This window comes from Hemiscyllium ocellatum, chromosome 45, assembly GCF_020745735.1.
Source record: "Hemiscyllium ocellatum isolate sHemOce1 chromosome 45, sHemOce1.pat.X.cur, whole genome shotgun sequence".
NCBI lineage: Eukaryota > Metazoa > Chordata > Chondrichthyes > Orectolobiformes > Hemiscylliidae > Hemiscyllium > Hemiscyllium ocellatum.
In genome coordinates, this window is record NC_083445.1 from 4,994,673 (window position 1) to 5,013,679 (window position 19,007).

Below are 19,007 nucleotides of genomic sequence, written 5' to 3' on the forward strand. Positions count from 1 at the left end.
CCTACACCCCCTCCCTATGTCTGTCACCCCCTCCAGCCCCTACACCCCCTCCCTATCTCGGTCACCTCCCCCAGCCCCTACACCCCCTCCCTATCTGTGTCACCTCCCCCAGCCCCTACATCCCCTCCCTATGTCTGTCACCCCCTCCAGCCCCTACACCCCCTCCCTATCTTGATCACCTCCTCCAGCCCCTACACCCCCTCCCTATGTCTGTCACCCCCTCCAGCCCCTACACCGCCTCCCTATCTCTATCACCCCCTCCAGCCCCTACACCCCCTCCCTATCTCTGTCACCCCCTCCAGCCCCTACACCCCCTCCCTATCTCTGTCACCCCCTTCAGCCCCTACACCCCCTCCCTATCTCTGTCACCCCCTCCCTATCTCGGTCACCTCCTCCAGCCCCTACACCCCCTCCCTATCTGTGTCACCCCCTCCAGCCCCTACACACCCTCCCTATCTCTATCACCCCCTCCAGCCCCTACACCCCCTCCCTATCTCTGTCACCCCCTCCCTATCTCGGTCACCTCCTCCAGCCCCTACACCCCCTCCCTATCTGTGTCACCCCCTCCAGCCCCTACACACCCTCCCTATCTCTATCACCCCCTCCAGCCCCTACACCCCCTCCCTATCTCTGTCACCCCCTCCAGCCCCTACACCCCCTCGCTATCTCTATCACCCCCTCCAGCCCCTACACCCCCTCCCTATCTCTGTCACCCCCTCCAGCCCCTACACCCCCTCCCTATCTCTGTCACCCCCTTCAGCCCCTACACCCCCTCCCTATCTCTGTCACCCCCTCCCTATCTCGGTCACCTCCTCCAGCCCCTACACCCCCTCCCTATCTGTGTCACCCCCTCCAGCCCCTACACACCCTCCCTATCTCTATCACCCCCTCCAGCCCCTACACCCCCTCCCTATCTCTGTCACCCCCTCCAGCCCCTACACCCCCTCCCTATCTCTGTCACCCCCTCCAGCCCCTACACCCCCTCGCTATCTCTGTCACCCCCTCCCTATCTCGGTCACCCCCTCCAGCTTCCCTGATTTGATAACCCTTTATAAGGTCACCCCTCACCCACCTCCACTCCAGTGAAAAAGCCCCAGCCTGTCCTGTCCCTCTGTATAACTCAAACCTTTCAGTCCTGGTCAATCCTTTCTGAGCCCTCTGCAGCTTTACAATCTCCTCCCTGTAACAGAGTGAGCAGGACTGGACACAGTTGGCCAGAGAGCAGCTTAACGATGGGCCAAGACTAATCACTCCTTCTGTATCCCGACTCTGAATCAGTACAGCATTGAAGGAGGCTGTTCAACCCATCGTGTGTGTCCTAGCCTCCTGGAGGAGTGATTTGTACCATTCTCAGTGACCCTGCATGTTGTCCCATTTCGATTCCCTGTTGACATCCTCAGTTGGGACCAGTCCCTCCCACACTGTCAGTCTGCACAATCCAGGGCCCAACACCCACTCACCGTGTGGAAATGTCTCTCGGTGTATCTCACTAATCACACGACACCTACAAACCCTCCTCCTCCACCAACAGGGACAGATCCTCCCTCTCTGCTCTGCCCAGGTTAATGCAGTTTAGAACACCTGGGATCAAATTTCCTTTCAACTTCCTCTTCTCCGAACCAAACTGATCCAGTTTCTCCAACGGCTGGAGGGGGTGACAGAGATAGGGAGGGGGTGTAGGAGCTGGAGGGTGTGACAGAGATAGGGAGGGGGTGTAGGAGCTGGAGGGTGTGACAGAGATAGGGAGGGGGTGTAGGAGCTGGAGGGTGTGACAGAGATAGGGAGGGGGTGTAGGAGCTGGAGGGTGTGACAGAGATAGGGAGGGGGTGTAGGAGCTGGAGGGTGTGACAGAGATAGGGAGGGGGTGTAGGGGCTGGAGGGTGTGACAGAGATAGGGAGGGGGTGTAGGGGCTGGAGGGGGTGACAGAGATAGGGAGGGTGTGTAGGGGCTGGAGGGGGTGACAGAGATAGGGAGGGGGTGTAGGGGCTGGAGGGGGTGACAGAGATAGGGAGGGGGTGTAGGCGCTGGAGGGGGTGACAGAGATAGGGAGGGGGTGTAGGGGCTGGAGGGTGTGACAGAGATAGGGAGGGGGTGTAGGGGCTGGAGGGTGTGACAGAGATAGGGAGGGGGAGTAGGGGCTGGAGGGGGTGACAGAGATAGGGAGGGGGTGTAGGGGCTGGAGGGGGTGACAGAGATAGGGAGGGAGTGTAGGGGCTGGAGGGGGTGACAGAGATAGGGAGGGAGTGTAGGGGCTGGAGGGGGTGACAGAGATAGGGAGGGAGTGTAGGGGCTGGAGGGGGTGACAGAGATAGGGAGGGGGTGTAGGGGCTGGAAAGGGTGACAGAGATAGGGTGGGGATGTAGGGGCTGGATGAGGTGACAGAGAAAGGGAGGGGGTGTAGTGGCTGTAGGGGGTGACAGAGATAGGGAGGGGGTGTAGGGGCTGGAACAGGTTACAGCAATAGGGAGGGGGTGTAGGGGCTGGAGGGGGTGACTGAGATAGGGAAGGTTTGTAGGGGCTGGAGGGGGTTACAGAGATAGGGAGGGGGTGTAGGGGCTGGAGGAGGGGACAGAGATAGGGAGGGGGTGTAGGGGCTGGAGGAGGGGACAGAGATAGGGAGGGGATGTAGGGGCTGGAGGGGGTTACAGAGATAGGGAGGAGGTGTAGGGGCTGGAGGAGTTGACAGAGATGGGGGGATGTACGGGCTGGAGGAGGGGACAGAGATAGGGAGGGGGTGTATGGGCTGGAGGGGGTTACAGAGATAGGGAGGGGGTGTATGGGCTGGAGGGGGTTACAGAGATAGGGAGAGTCACGGATTGGGGGCACAGTCTCAGAATCACGGGGCACCAATCTAAGCCTGAGCTGAGGAGGAACATCTCTCTGAAGGCTGGGAGACTTTGGGACTCTTTGCCACTGGGAGCTGTGGGGGCAGAGCCCTTCTGTATATTTAAGGCTGAGATAGATTCCTGACCATTCAGGGAATCCAGGGTTACAGGGAAAGGGCACGATCAGCGGTGATCCTATTGAATGGCAGAGCAGGCCTGAGGGGCTGAATGGCCTCATCCTGTTCCCATTTGTGATGGTAACTGTGCCACTCCTCCTGCAGATGGAGGACTGATGTGTTTCGTCTTTGCCCTGTGTTAACGGTTGGCTCAGTGGATGGAATGCCTCGTGTCTGTGTCAATAGCAGCCCTTGATTCGCGAGCTGTGTGAGGCGGCAGACAGTGCCTCTTCCTGAAGGAGCACCTGCCTGATATCCGGATATCCTCTCTCTCATCAGGGTCAATCCTCTCTGTCGGTTGAATCAGATCACAGACCAGGTGCTCAGGTAACCCCTCGGGGATCTGGTCAGTGGAGAGACGCGGGAGATAAATAAAAAGGCAGTGTTAATAACTAACCCGTTGGTAAACAGAATACCAGTCAAACAAATGAAGAGATCGGACGCTTTTGAACGCTTATCCCCAGCCTTTCTCTTACTCATGGTTAGAGATAGACAAGGAAACGAGGCTTAGAAATAAACAGGCCTTTATGTGAGTGATGGGCAGTGATTGATCGGTTAGCTCAGTTGGCTGGATGACTGGATTGTGATGGTGCTAGTGACTCTGACAGCATAGGTTCAATTCCCGTGTCTGCTGGGGTGGCTGTGAACATCCTGACGTCTCAACCGCATCCTTTCCCTAAGGTGTGGTTAGCCCCAGTTACCCCTCTCTCTAATGAGGGAGTGGGACTCTGGTGACCCCCAGCTATCTGAGCTTGCAGACCCCCATTAAACTGGGTGGGAGTGTGAGGTGGCTTAGAGATTAAAAGCATACCCAAAGAAACAGTCAACGCCATGGAGCGTGAGCCTCAGAGGGTTGGGAGTGAAAGCCAAATACTGCAGGTACCTCTCGTCTCTTTACAACATCTCAGCCAATCCAAGGTCAGGGAACAGGACCACTATCCAATCAGGGAAGGCTGGTGGACCCTCAATGCTGGCTAGGGGAGAGCCAATGAAATGTCGTCAAGGGATCGATTGCTCCACCAATCAGCGTGAGAGCTGATGATCAGAGGGTGGAGAAGGCAGGGTCAAGGGTCAAGGGGTCAATGACTTCTCTCAGGTCCACCCCTCCTGTGTCCCGTTGTGGAAAGCCCTCCCGGGTATACAATAGTATCGTGGCTGATTCAATATTCCCAGCTGTAGGCCTGAGATTAGCAGCGATCCACTGGGGAAACAGAGGAAATCTGTGAGCGGGAGAGATTAAACATTGAAAACAAGAACAGGAGGTGGTCAATCGGCCCTTCCAACCTGTTGTGCTGTTCAACAGGATCAGGGCTAACCATCCAACTCAGTCCCCTGTTCTCCTTTCTCCCTTTAGCCCTCAGAAATATGTCTAACTCCTTCTCGCAAATCTACAGTGCTTTGATTTCAATTGCTTGCTGTAGCAGAGAAAGCCATAGACCACCACCATCACCCTCCCCACCTCCCCTCCTCCCCCCCCCCCCACTCTCTGGGCGAAGACAGTTCTCAGCTCAGTCCCAAACGGCCTACCCTGTATCCTGAGACCATGACCTGCTGGTTCTTGGCTCTACATGGTCATCGGGAACATCCTTCCTGTGTCCCCCCGTCAGCATTTTACAGGTTTCTACGAGATCTTCAAGACTCCAGCGAATAGAATCCTAAACTGACATTCTTATGTCAGTCCTGCTATCCCATTCCTGATGAAGGGCTTTTGCCCGAGACGTCGATTTTCCTGCTCCTCGGATGCTGCCTGACCTGCTGTGCTTTTCCAGCGCCACTCTAATCCTGATCCCAGGAATCCGTCTGGTTAACTTTCTCTGCATTCCCTCCTTTTGCCAGAACATCTTTCCTCAGATACGGGGGGGACCCGAACGATGAAGATCTCTCGGGTACAAAGCCTGAGATATTCCCAGCCAGAGGCTCCAGCTTACTTGTCCAAGTAAGAGAGGAAACGATGAGGTGTGAATCGCAGGAAGGAAGGATTACAAATGTTAGCTTGGCCAGTAATGACCCATCCCATTGAGGGTCAATAAACAATTGGCAATGAGACTAATGAGACAGCGATTATGGTGTTGAGGTGGGAAGGTCAATGGTTAGCACTGCTGCCTCACAGCACCGGGGTCCCAGGTTCAATTCCAGCCTCGGGCGACTGACTGTGTGGAGTTTGCACGTTCTCCCTGTGTCTGCGTGGGTTTCCTCCGGGTGCTCCGGTTTCCTCCCACAGTCCAAAGATGTGCAGGTCAGGTGAATTGGCCATCCTAAATTGCCCATAGTGTTAGGTGCATTAGTCAGAGGGAAATGGGTCTGGGTGGGTTACTCTTCGGAGGGTCGGCATGGACTTGTTGGGCCGAAGGGCCTGTTTCCACACTGTAGGGAATCTAAGCTAAAATGCGAGGGCAGAGTGATTTCTCCCGCGTTGACATTGCGTCTCATTGGAACAGTGTCCCGAGAGGTCACTGCAGTTCTGATTCTGGGTCAGTGGTGCTGGAAGAGCACAGCAGTTCAGGCAGCATCCAATAAGCAGCGAAATCGACGTTTCGGGCAAAAGCCCTTCATCAGGAATAAAGGCAGTGAGCTGGAAGCGTGGAGAGATAAGCTAGAGGAGGGTGGGGTGGGGGGAGAGTAGCATAGAGTACAATAGGTGAGTGGGGGAGGGGATGAAGGTGATAGGTCAGGGAGGAGAGGGTGGAGTGGATAGGTGGAAAAGGAGCTAGGCAGGTAGGACAAGTCCGGACACGTCATGGGGACAGTGCTGAGCTGGAAGTTTGAAACTAGGATGAGGTGGGGGGAAGGGGAAATGAGGAAACTGTTGAAGTCCACATTGATGCCCTGGGGTTGAAGTGTTTTTACCTAGTTTTTACCACTGCAGTTCTGAGCAGAGCCTGGGATGCCCAGCAGCCAAGAGTGAAGACTCACCTTCCCTTCCATTTGATCGGAGTTGTACTTTGAACCCCACTCACACAGAGCAGCCTTGAGGCAATCCAGGACCTGGAAAAGATAGCAGAGGGATTTGGTAGTGACGGGTTTTTAATTACATCGAAAGGTGGAGAGAGTAACAACATCAAACTGCATTTATATAGCATGTTCAATGTCCCAGGAGGCATTAATCAAGCACAGCTGGCCTGTGGAGACCCTTTGCGAGATATGGGGACATATAATTGGAACCTTGGTCAATAGGAGGGCAAGTAAGTTAGGAGAAAGAGATAGGAAGTGGAGCCCAGAACTCTGATCAATAACACAAACCTGGTGTGATAGACTGAGGGATATAATTCCAAGGATGATCCTTGGACCATCCAGCTCATGTTGGTTCCACCTCACTGTATGTCAAACTGCCTGCAAAGGAACTAGTCTCCAAAAGTATAATCACATACTCAGCACACAGGAGGATCCTGTAGCATAATGGTAGTGTCACTACCTCAGAGCCAGGAAACAAGTCCCACCTGCCCTGGCGGTGTGTAATAACATCTCTGAGCAGGTGGACTGGGAAATATTGATGGGCACACACAAACATTTCTTCCCTGAACTGTTCAAGATGGGAGACGGTTACAGAGAACGGTGAATTCGGCCTGGACAATCACAAAGGCCAACCTCCCATCTATCGGATCCATCCACCAGGCCCGCTGTCAGGGAAAGGTTGCCAGCATTCTCAAAGATCCATTCCACCCTGGCAATGTTTTTCTACAACCTCTACCATCGGGGAGAAGGTACAGAAACCTGAACACATGCACCAGGCCGGTTTCAAAACACTTTCTACCCTACTGTTGTTAGAATACTGAATGGGCTCACAAACTCTTAACATTCACCTGTACCGGTGTTTTTGCCGCTGTTTACCTATTATTTACATATCTCTGCGACTTAACTCTGTGCTCTGCCTGTATTGCTCGCAAGACAAAGTTTTTCACTGTGTCTTGGTACACGTGATAATAAATTCAATTCAATGAAGGAGTCTTCCTTTCCCTCGCATTGGATATTCTGGCCAAAGGCAGACCTCACTCTTTGTAACCTCCCCACAAGAGGCAAGGGCGCAGGGTCTGAATTCACTGCAGCTGCGAGCTACAGGGACCCCCCAGCTATACTAATGATACAGCATGGAAAAGGAGCCATTTGGCCCATCTTGTCCAGACTGGCGCAAACCAGCTGAGCCCCCAAGACATCCAGCTAGCTGAGGCATCCATGTTTAGGTCTGGTGGCATGGTCGAGGCTCCTCAACGTGACCAGGAATCTCTCCCACTCTTGCTGATCACCATGAACACACACTGGAAGGGGGTAACAAGTCAACCCTCACCTCTGGCCAGTGATAGGAACACATTCGTTCTTGACTAAGGTGGGACCTTGAACTGGGACACCACTGGGTCATGAAGTGGGGACACTGCCCACTGGATCTGACTGTGCAGAGGTGTGGGTGAGAAGGCCCGACCCTTGGTGCGGGTTGGAGATGCTGAATCATGGCTCCCCTTTGCTTCTTTCCCTGTCCACGAGTTGGCAGGTGGGACTACTGGCAGCTCTCTCCCGAGATGATGAGGTACCTGCCCACACACGTTGGCCTGCCGATGCTCACACCTGTGGATTCGCAAGACCAAACATGCAACTGAAGACAAGGGCCCTATTTTGTTGGCAGTGACTCACGGTCCTGACTGCCTTTCTGAGTTCTAAATCATCACCAAGCCTTCATTATACACCCACTCCTTTCCAGAGCATGGTACATAGGTTTCCCTGGGAAGCTCAGAACACGCGCACACACACACACTGGTCCAGCTCCCTCAAGAGCTAGCTCTCAGAGTCAGCAGGATGTCGGACTCTCCTGCTTACTTTTTTTTTCCACACTACCGCCTAACTGAGGTAGTGCTTATTACACCCCCAGCACCCATGGTGCGTATGTGCAAGTGCGAGACGCAGTGAGAGACACAAAGTGCACGAATCTTTATTCAATTCCCACCACCAGGAAGAAAGGAACCACCCGAGTGGCCAGTGACAAGCAGTGCCCTTCACATCAAAGGGCAATGCTGTGTGATCAAAACAGTGAAGGGGAGGGCAGGGAGTAAATCAAAATAGAGTTGGAGGGGGAAATGATGCACTCCACTCCCTGCGGCACCCACCTCTCCCTGAACAACTCCAGGGTGTTGGTGGACACCGCGTGCTCCTTCTCCAAGGACACCCGGGCCCTAACGTAACCGCGGAAGAGGGGCAGGCAGTCGGCCCTAACGACCCCCTCCACGGCCCGCTGCCTGGACCTGTTTATGGCTAGTTTGGCCAGGCCCAGGAGCAGACCCACGAGGAGTTCTTCAGACCTGCCCTCCCTCCTCCGCACCGGGTGCCCGAAGATCAGGAGCGTGGGACTGAAGTGCAACCAAAAACAGAGGAGAAGGTTTGAGAAAATCAAAGAGGGAGTGCAAATGCCCACACCCAACATACACATGGTCCACTGACTACACAGCGCCACAGAACAAGCAGTTGGGCTGGGAGTCCATGAACCACCGCAATCTGCGGTTGCAGGGGACCGCTGCGTGCAGCACTCTTCACCCCAGATCCCCGAGAGAAAGGGGGAGGACCCCTGTGCAGAGGGCCCTCCACTGGGGATCCCCACCGCCCGGTGGCAAATGGGCACGCCAGGGCGTGTCCGGGCGGTGGATGAGGGCGAAGAGGTGGACGGTGTGCAGCAGCAGTCGATATAGGGCACGCCTTTTAACGTCCTTGAACTGGACAAAATTAAAATTTCAAAGGTGGCTCAGGTTGTGGGGCACAGGCTCCCGCGGGAAGTACGGGACCTTGGGGCCGATGTGAAATTCCGTCCGGGCTGGGGTGAGCGCGGACGGGATCCCACCGCACACCTGAGCGTCCTCCAACTGGTGCACTACGTCGGGTCCGAGCACCGCCGTTTTAAGGCGTCGGATGGCGGTGGCCATGTACCGGACGTCTACCGCTGCCCTGCTCGCTATGTCTTGCGGCAACGTCCAGCCCAGGCCCCCGGCACCAGCACGTCCCTGACCCTGGTCACCCTCGCCGCCACAGCCCTCCCCTCCGACAGCCACTCGAACCCGCGAGCACGGAGGTGCGGATTCCTGAGCAACGGCTCCCTGACGACAGCCGCTACTCCTGCCGGAGGGTAGGTGCGACGCGATTCGAGCATGTTCCAGACAGTGATCAGGTCCTGGTAAAAGACAGGCAGCACCTTGAGGGCGACCTCCAAACCGTCACGGTCGACGAACAAGAGCTGCGTGTCGTAGTTGAGGTTACGCACCTGGCGGAAAAAATACGTCCCCGGGCGCACCACCTAGGAGGAGGCTCGACGTAAAGGTATCGCTGCAAGGTCTGAAGGCGGAGGGTCGCGACCTGGGTGCGGACGCACACCAGCGACTGACCGCCCTCCTCAATGGGGAGACTCAGAACCTGCGCAGCGACCCAGTGCATCTTTTTGTCCCAGAAGAAGTCGACCAACGTTCTCTGGATGTCAGCGACAAAGCCAGGAGGAGGGACCAAAGTGACCAGCCGGTACCACAGCATGGCGGCCACCAGCTGGTTTATGACCAGCACTCGGCTCCTGTAAGATAGCACTCGGAGCAGTCCTGTCCAGCGGCCTAGGCGAGCCGAGACTTTGGCCTCCAGCTCCTGCCAGTTGGCCGGCCAGGATTCCTCGGTCGGGCTGAGGTAGACCCCCAGGTAGAGGAGATGGGTGGTACTCCAGCTGAACCCCCGAAACTCCTCCGGCAGGGAGTCCACCCACCATGGACCCACCAGTAGCCCGGAACATTTGGCCCAGTTGATCATGGCGGAAGACGCTGCCGAGTACATGGCCTGGCACTCACGCATCCTCCCCAGGTCAGCCGGGTCAGTGAAAGTGAGGAGCGCGTCGTCGGCGTAGGCTGAGAGGACCACCCCCGTGCCCGCGCCGCGCGGAACCAGCCCCGACAACCTCCTCCGCAAGAGGCGCAGGAAAGGCTCCACGCACAGGGAATACAGCTGGCCGGACAGGGGGCAGCCTTGACGCACTCCTCTCCCGAAGCGAAGGGGCGCCGTCAGGGACCCGTTAACTTTAACCAGACACTCTTCGGTGGCATACAAAAGTTGGATCCGGGCGACGAACTGCGTCCCGAACCTGAATGCCTGCAGAGTCCCGAGCAGGTACTCGTGATCGACCCTGTCGAACGCCTTCTCCTGGTCGAGAGACAGGAAGGCGCTCGGCAGACCAGCCCGTTGACAGAAATGGATCAGGTCCCGGACCAGATGGACGTTGTCTTGTATCCTCCGGCCCGGGACTGTGTAGGACTGGTCCGGGTGAATCATGTGGGCCAGCACGGAAGCCAGGCGAGAAGACAACACTCTGGCGAAGATTTTGTAGTCTGTGCTGAGGAGGGAGACCGGACACCAGTTCCTCAAGGAACGAAGGTCCCCCTTCTTTGGCAGCAGGACGATGACCGCCCTGCGCCAAGAAAGGGGCAGCTCTCCGGCATTTAGACACTCCCCGAGGACCTGTGCGTAGTCGCTCCCCAGGACGTCCCAGAACGCCCTGAAGAACTCGACAGTCAGCCCGTCCAGCCCCGGGGATTTACCCCTCGAGAGCCGGTCGAGGGCGCCGGTCAGCTCCTCTAAGGTGACGGGAGCGTCGAGCCTTCCGGCGTCCTCCAGGCTGAGCTGCGGCAGGTCCTCCCACAGAACTCTGCGAGCATCCTCGCTGGACGGATCCGGAGAGAACAGGGCCGTGTAATAGGATCGGACGTGGGCCCTGATACCCTCCGGATCCGAGACGAGGGACCCGTCGTCGGCCAGCAGCACAAGGAGCTGCTGACGGGTGCCGCGCCTTTTTTCCAGCGAGTAGAAGAAGGGGGAGCCGCGGTCCAGGTCCTGGAGGAGCTGGAGCCGCGACCTCACGTACGCGCCCCGAGCCCCGACGAGCTGCAGCTCCCGGATCGCGGCCTTCTTCTCTTCGTACACCCCGCGCAGGGCCGGGTCCGCGTCGGGCTGACCGAGGCGTGACTCCAGGTCGAGCATCTCCCTCTCCAACTCCCCGATCCTGGATTTCCGCCTCTTTGTCGACCCCCTCGCATACTCCTGACAGAAGACGCGGACGTGAGCCTTGCCCACATCCCACCATAGCCTCAGGGAGGGGAAGCTTCCCCGCTTCCTTCTCCAGCCGGCCCAGAAACGACGAAACGAGTCCCGGAACCGCTCGTCCTCCAGCAGCAGGTTGTTAAAGTGCCAGTACGCGGAGCCCAGCCTGGCGCCGAACGGAAGGAGTTCCGCCCACACCAGGTGATGGTCCGTGCACGACACCTGCCGCGTGGAGGCCTTCGGAAAGCAGGAGGCGTACGCCCGCGAAACGTACAGGCGGTCGATTCTGGACGCTCCGACCCCAGGCCTCACGAAGGTGAAGGCGATGGAGTCAGGATGGAGATTCCACCAGACGTCCACCAGGTCCAAGGACTTGATCAAGTCCCCCAACCTCCTCCCCGACGTCGAACTCGTGCGGGCACCGCCGTGGTCCCTGTCCTCGAGGACGCAGTTAAAATCTCCCCCGAGGACGACGCACTGGCTCTCATCGATGGAAGCGAGATGAGCGGACACTTCTTCAAAGAAGCTCGCTTGCCTCGGCCCGGCCAAGGGAGTGTAGACGTTCACCATAACCTCCAAAGGGTCGACGGGCAGATGTGTCCCGCCCACAATGAGCCCCCTCTCCACGGCCAGGTGGACCGCCTGCTCGGTCTTCAGGAAGAAGACAGCCTTCCCGTACATGCGGGCCGCAGCGACGATGGCCAGTGGGCCGACCACACTAGCCATGGCCTTGCTGCAGGCCTCGATGGTCATGTTGGGGTGGGGATAGGCCTTTACCCCCAGGCGTTTAGTCAGGTGCCTGAAGGGGGTTGCGGTTGCGGCCAGGGTTGGGACAGCCGGGCCTAAGGCAGCGGCTACCCCGGCGGAGGTGTGGCTGGGCCCTGCGATCTTTGGGCTCACCCTACTCTGATGCTGGATGTTAGTAGGCACCAGGCAACAGCAGCGGTGGAGGCAGGCCTCAGGCCAGTCCCAGGCAGGCCCTTGGTCGCAGCAGTGGAGGCAGACCTGTTGGGGAAGGTCCCCAAGGCAAGTCCCAGGCAGCCCCAAAATTTAGTCCCAGGCAGCAGCAGTGGGGGTGGGCCTTTAACAACAACAGCAGCAGTGGTGGAGGTCCTGGGAGTGAGTCCCAGGCAGCAGCAGTGAGGCAGGCCCCAAGCAGTAACAGCTGAGGCAGGTCAGGGTGGGGTCCCAGAGACCAGCAGTGGGAGTGGGCCCCAGGTCAGCAGCAACACTCCCTTGACCTGGGTGAGGCCCAGGACTCAGAGCTTTCACCTCCTTCTGCCTCTGCTTCCTCTTCCTTCTTCCTTCCTTCCTTCCTTCCTTCCTTCCTAGAGCTCTCTCGATGGGGGGCAGCTGGTTCAGGGACAGTCCCCTTCCCCTCTGACACCTTCAAGGAGGAGAGTCCCTGCACGAGCACGCATGCACACTGATCCAGCTCTCCTTGACCCTCCTGTTCATTATTATTTTTTCTCTTTTTTTTGTAGAGTGAACTGAGCCCCTGCACTCCCATTTTGTAAAAAAAACTTTTTTTAACCCCCACAGTACGGTAGTGCTACCCTCCTGTATATATGTCAGCCAGGGCTCCCTGATTGGACCAGATTAATAGCCCCAATCAGGGACCTCAGATTGTATGATGCCCATGGGGCTGACCTGGTGGCAAAGTCCAACATCATCAAAGACCCCTCCCACCCATTAACGCTCTCCAACAACCTCTCCCAACAGGCAGAAATTACAGAAGCTTGAACGCACACACACACACGCACGCACGCACGCACACACACACACACGCACACGCACACACACGCACACACGCACACACGCACGCACACACGCGCACACACACACACGCACGCACATCAGGTTCAAGAACAGCTTCTTCCCTGCTGTTATCAGACTGATGAATGGACCCTCTAGCTTCCAATAATGCTGACCTTGCTTTGTATACCTGCTGTACAGTGTAACCTGTGTGCCTCACTCTGTCCAAGCACCCTATGATCTCTGTATCCTTGACTACTATGATCTGCCTGTACAGCTCACAAACAAAGCTTTTCACTGTACTCAGGTACACATTACAATAAATCAAATCAAGTACTTTGAGGGCTATGTACAAGCTGACCACATTGACATGGAGTCACGTGTGGTCCAGCCCATGCATGGGTTACAGATTTCTGTCTTAACACAAATTAATGAGCATATCTTTTCCACAACCATCTGGGAACCTTATGCTCACTTTTAATAGAAAACATGTTTATCTCCTATATTCTTCTCAAACTGAGTTAAAAATCCTTAACCAACCGCACAGAGGGATTTAAAATCGCGTTCTCTTGCCAATTATTCCAGACTTACTCAGCTGACCGTTGTAAATATTTTTCTACTTGATTGGATTTATTCAATGTTAAAAATCTTTACGACATAATGACGTACTGTCCAATTACTGTGCAGTCATCTCTGGAACAGAAACAGTGTAAAAAGGAAGGGATAACTAAAACAATCCCACTAGATACAATTAACATCTGGTCAAACACTGCCTGAGCACAATAATCAATAGCACTCCAAGGCAAAATGGAATTTGATACCTTTAATGTACAAATCTACTCAAGAAAACTTTTGTTCAAGTCTCAAGTGCAACAAAATGCTCCTAGCTTAATAATAGTGGCAGAAATGCTTGTATTGATTATTGGTCACTGATGCCAACTTCCTAAGGTCAGAGGGATTATCACTCTTAATGTTTGTCCTTTTTTTAGACACTTTTTCTCTGCCATTCTAAATGTGCAAACTCACACTCAGTGTGAAACTTAGAATGGGACGGTTGAGGTGTGACAAAGGTGGAGGTGAAAGGTGAAACCCTGGCATAGCCCCACCAGACCACAAGACTGTCCCCTCGTTAGACAGTGACGACTGCTTGGGGAATTTAAGCTGAGGGTCACCAGGCCTTGGGCGAGGGGGAGCGGTTGAGAAGGACAGTCCTTCGGCGTCACCTCAGCCAGTTTGGGAAGCGAACCCACATTGTTGGCTGTACTCTGAATTACAAACCAGACGGTAATCAGCATTGCTGCCGAGCAGGAAGATGTCTGAAAGACAGCCCTCGCTTTGCGTGGTAGTGGCCCTTTCTCTGAATCGGAAGGCCAATAATAAAATCCCAGCTGCTTCAGAGGTGTGTCACAACAAGGTAGAGATAAATATCTTTAAGACGAGAATTCCCACCATGGCTACTTTATCTCACTCTTCCCCTTGCTCAGGGACAGTCTAATTTCACACAATGAACCTCCCATGCCTCCCGTTCAAAAGCACTGACATCAATCTGTGACTCCCCCTGCTGTCGTCAATGCTGGCCATGATATTGGCTGGAAACCGATAGTAAACACATCAGTATGGAATTGAACCAATCATTCCTTTGCAGTCCACCACTCATGGGTGTAATCCTTCCCAAAGCTCCTGCTATTTTGAGGTTTGGAAACTGTTCGGGAGAGCTGAGGGAGCCAAGATCTGTCAAAATAGGAATATCGCTCCTGTAATTTGACCTGCTGTTACTGCCTTGGTCCTTATCACTCCAACATTACAGCTCCAAGGGCTAATGGGGGGGTCCCATCACCCCCATTCATCCCCACTCACCCCCACCATTCCCATTCCCAACCCCCACCATTCCCATTCCCAACCCCCACCGTTCCCATTCCCAACCCCCACCGTTCTCACTCACCAATCTCATTCTGAAAAATGTGTTGCTGGAAAAGCGCAGCAGGTCAGGCAGCATCCAAGGAGCAAGAGAATCGACGTTTTGGGCATAAGCCCTTCTTCAGGAATGATTCCTGAACAAGGGCTGATGCCCAAAATGTCGACACTCCTGCTCCTTGGATGCTGCCTGACCTGCTGCGCTTTTCCAGCAACATATTTTTCAGCTCTGATCTCCAGCATCTGCAGTCCTCACTTTCTCACCAATCTCATTCCCAATCCCCACCATTCCCACTCCCAAACCTCACCATTTTCACTCCCAAATCCCACTATTCCCAACCCTCACCAATCCCATTCCTAACCCTCAGGATTCCCATTCCCAACCCTCACCAATCCCATTCCCAACCCTCACCAATCCCATTCCTAACCCTCACCATTCCCATTCCCAAACCCCACCATTCCCACCCTTCACTGTTCCCACTCCAAACCTCTACACCATTCATTCCCACTACTCTCCCCCAGGCCTCCTGGTTCAGAGGTTGGAACACTACCATTGCATTAGATGAGATTCCCTACCGTGTGAAAACAGGCCCTTCAGCCCAACCAGTCCACACCAATGCTCTGAAGAGTAACCCACCCAAACCATTTCCCTCTCACTAATGCACCTAACACAATGGGCAATTTCCCACGGCCAATTCACCCTAACCTGCACATCTTTGGGCTGTGGGGGGAAACCGGACCACCCGGAGGAAACTCACGCAGATATGGGGAGAACGTGCAAATCTCACACAGACAGTCGCCCGAGGCTGGAATCGAACCTGGAACCCTAGTGCTGTGAGGCAGCAGTGCTAACTACTGAGCCCACAAGAGCCATAAAAACTAAGTGAGATGGACCCCCATACGATAGACTTAACCAGGGATGTAGGCAATGGGAGCTGGGTCTGCTCACTGGGGACACTCTGATAAGGTTAAGGTTAAATAATAGCAGCTTGTGTGGATCATATCCTTCAGGCTGAACTGGTCTGCATTGATTTATATCTGCACTTAAGCGTCCTTGGAAAGAAGGCAGTTTTGAAGGAGGATGGCCCTTTAGCCTATTTAATTTATTTTATGCATTCACAGCATGAGGGTGTCACTGGCTATACTGGCATTTATTGCCCATCCTACCACAGAACACACCAGATGGCCTCCTTCTTTAGAGACGGCAATTTCCCTTCCCACATGGTTAAAGATGCCCTCCAACGCATCTCAACCACATCCCGCACCTCCGCCCTCAGACCCCACCCCTCCAACCGTAACAAGGACAGAACGCCCCTGGTGCTCACCTTCCACCCTACAAACCTTCGCATAAACCAAATCATCCGCCGACATTTCCGCCACCTCCAAAAAGACCCCACCACCAGGGATATATTTCCCTCCCCACCCCTTCCCGCCTTCCGCAAAGACCGTTCCCTCCGTGACTACCTGGTCAGGTCCATGCCCCCCTACAACCCACCCTCCCATCCTGGCACTTTCCCCTGCCAGCGCAGGAACTGTAAAACCTGTGCCCATACCTCCTCCCTCACCTCTATCCAAGGCCCTAAAGGAGCCTTCCACATCCATCAAAATTTTACCTACACATCCACTAATATCATTTATTGTATCCGTTGCTCCCGATGCGGTCTCCTCTACATTGGGGAGACTGGGCGCCTCCTAGCAGAGCGCTTTAGGGAACATCTCCGAGACACCCGCACCAATCAACCACACCGTCCTGTGGCCCAACATTTCAACTCCCCCTCCCACTCTGCCGAGGACATGGAGGTCCTGGGCCTCCTTCACCGCCGTTCCCTCACCACCAGACGCCTGGAGGAAGAACGCCTCATCTTCCACCTCGGAACACTTCAACCCCAGGGCATCAATGTGGGCTTCAACTGTTTCCTCATTTACCCTTCCCCCACCTCATCCTAGTTCCAACTTCCAGCTCAGCACTGTCCCCATGACTTATCCGGACTTGTCCGACCTGCCTAGCTCCTTTTCCACCTATCCACTCCACCCTCTCCTCCCTGACCTATCACCTTCATCCCCTCCCCCACTCACCCATTGTACTCTATGCTACTTTCTCCCCACCCCCACCCCCCTCTAGCTTATCTCTCCATGCTTCAGGCTCTCTGCCTTTATTCCTGATGAAGGGCTTTTGCCCGAAACGTCGATTTCGCTGCACTTTGGATGCTGCCTGAACTGCTGTGCTCTTCCAGCACCACTGATCCATCCCTGAATGCCTAGAGAGGCAATTAAGTGTCAACCACATTGCTGGTCACGGGTAGCTTTATCATGGAATAACTTGCATCTATATAGCCACATGTAGGCCAGACCAGGTAAAGGTGGTAGTTTCCATCCCCAAAGGATATTAGTGAGTCAGAAAATTCCGGATTTTTTTAATATATTGAATTCAAGTCCCACCATCTCCCGTGAGCAGGATTTGAATCTGGGTTCCTGGGTCAACAGCCGAGCGATAATACCCCTAGGCCATTGTCTCCCCTCAGTTGAATCGCATCCCCCTAGAGCATCAGGTTGAAGAGATGACAGAGATAAATGTACTACCTCCTGAGCTGTTGACGTTGGGCACTTCTTCATTGAACCACACCACCTCACCACGTTACCCGTGTATACACTGATCGTCTTCATATCTTCGAGATTAAAGATTTCGTTCCTGTCTTCAGTCATGTTTGCCGGTAAGGTGGAAAGTGCTGGAGGTGCTGGTTTTTATCTGAGTGAGTTCAGCTGTGTTGATTCTAACAGAGTTCCTCAAACACTAATAGAGCCACAAGTAATTCCTCTCCACTAATCGGTTTATAAACAGGGAATTCCTGCTCTAAGACATCACTGGGGCACACCCACGTCAGGGGAAATACAGACGAGGAGCCAGCCAGAAGAAAGCACAGAGTTTAAGGACTGAACAGTCAGCTCCAGTGGGTGGGACTCACTGCTGGGCACTCAGTCAATGAACTGAGCGTGCAACCGATAGCCAGCACTGTCATGCGCCTCTAGCCCGGGAGGCAAATCTGTCACAATCAGTCAGTTGACTCATTACTGGGCACCGAGTGAATGAACTAACCATGACAGTGCAGAATTCCTGCCTTTTCATCTGCGTCCAAGTGACAATGTTTGAGGAATGCTGAGTCACTGTTGTGTTCGGGGACAATGAACGAGCCCGTGACAGTGCAGAATCCCTTCGGGGCGAAGAGGGAATGCTGAGTCATTGTAGTGCCTTAGCCCAGGGGTGTGGGACCCAGGACCCACGGAGCTCCAGCTATTGCCTGGCCATTTACTCCACTGTCTGCAGGCCGCCCTGCTCTCTACGCTCAATCATCGGGAGTGATCGATCAGGAAGACGGAGGTGAGGAAGGTTCTGGAAGCACGGCCTGCTGGTTTTACGGGCCGTGATTTCCTCCCCGCAACAGTTTCACTTTTTCTGCTGAGTCACGCAGGGGTGAGGCGAGCCATTCTTAAAGGGCCACCATGTGCCAACCAGGGACGTGTCAGGGCCTCACCTGGCCCGAGTCAGACAATCACGGGCACGGTTCCCACTTCACCAAGGTGAGGCCATCGGGCTGGATGTGCCGTGTAATGAGCTGCGGGACTTGGATGGTTGCTGGGACATAACCGCCCACCACTCCCTCACAATCTCTTCACTTCTGCACAAGGCACTCACCGAGGGGGCGACGCGGTGGCTCAGTGGCTAGCGCTGCTCCCTCGCGGCGCTGGGTGCCCGGGTTCGATTCCAGCCTTCGATCCCTGCCATTCGGCCCATCGACTCCGCTCCCACCTAGACCCACCCTGCATCTCCCGTGGCGATAGCCTGGACGCTACGGGGTAATGTAGCACGGCCAATCCACCTAAGCTGCACATCTTTGGACTGTGGGAGGAAAACCATGGGGCAAATGTGCAAACCCCACACACACCCGAGGGGTGGATTGAACCTGGACTGTGGCGCAGTGTAACAGCAGGCAGGGGGCCCACTGTGTTGGCCTTCTGCAGAGAGAATGGGATGCTTTGTCTTTTTAACTTTGCTGCTTGTGTTTCTTGACCTTTGATCATACTGTGTGTAGCTGCGCTGTAACCATTTCCTAACTTCTCTACTCTGTTACTGAGGATTATACCTTGTACTCTGTACATAAGATGGTGCTATAAGTGGTCACTGATAAACATTTCACTGTACACACATGGCTACGAAAACTAATTCAATTTAATTCATTCCACATACAAACCACTCTCTATGTAAACAAAGTTGGCCCTCATATCCTTTTTAAATCT

The 19,007-nt window shown here is 54.7% G+C and overlaps 1 protein-coding gene across 3 annotated transcripts in view; it reads right to left on the reverse strand.

Moving 5' to 3' along the window:
- The window catches only part of LOC132835828 (glutamate--cysteine ligase regulatory subunit-like), a 59,735-nt gene extending 42,126 nt beyond the window's left edge, over positions 1–17,609 (reverse strand). For all 3 annotated transcript variants that reach the window (XM_060854920.1, XM_060854921.1, XM_060854919.1), the window contains exons 1-3: positions 17,295–17,609; positions 5,916–5,987; positions 3,252–3,345 (exon numbers count right to left, since the gene is read on the reverse strand). In XM_060854920.1, coding sequence (XP_060710903.1) covers positions 3,252–3,345; positions 5,916–5,987; positions 17,295–17,417 — 289 coding nt within the window. In that variant the 5' untranslated portion in view covers positions 17,418–17,609. The remainder of the gene's footprint in view (positions 1–3,251; positions 3,346–5,915; positions 5,988–17,294) is intronic.
- Between the last annotated feature and the right edge of the window lie 1,398 nt (positions 17,610–19,007).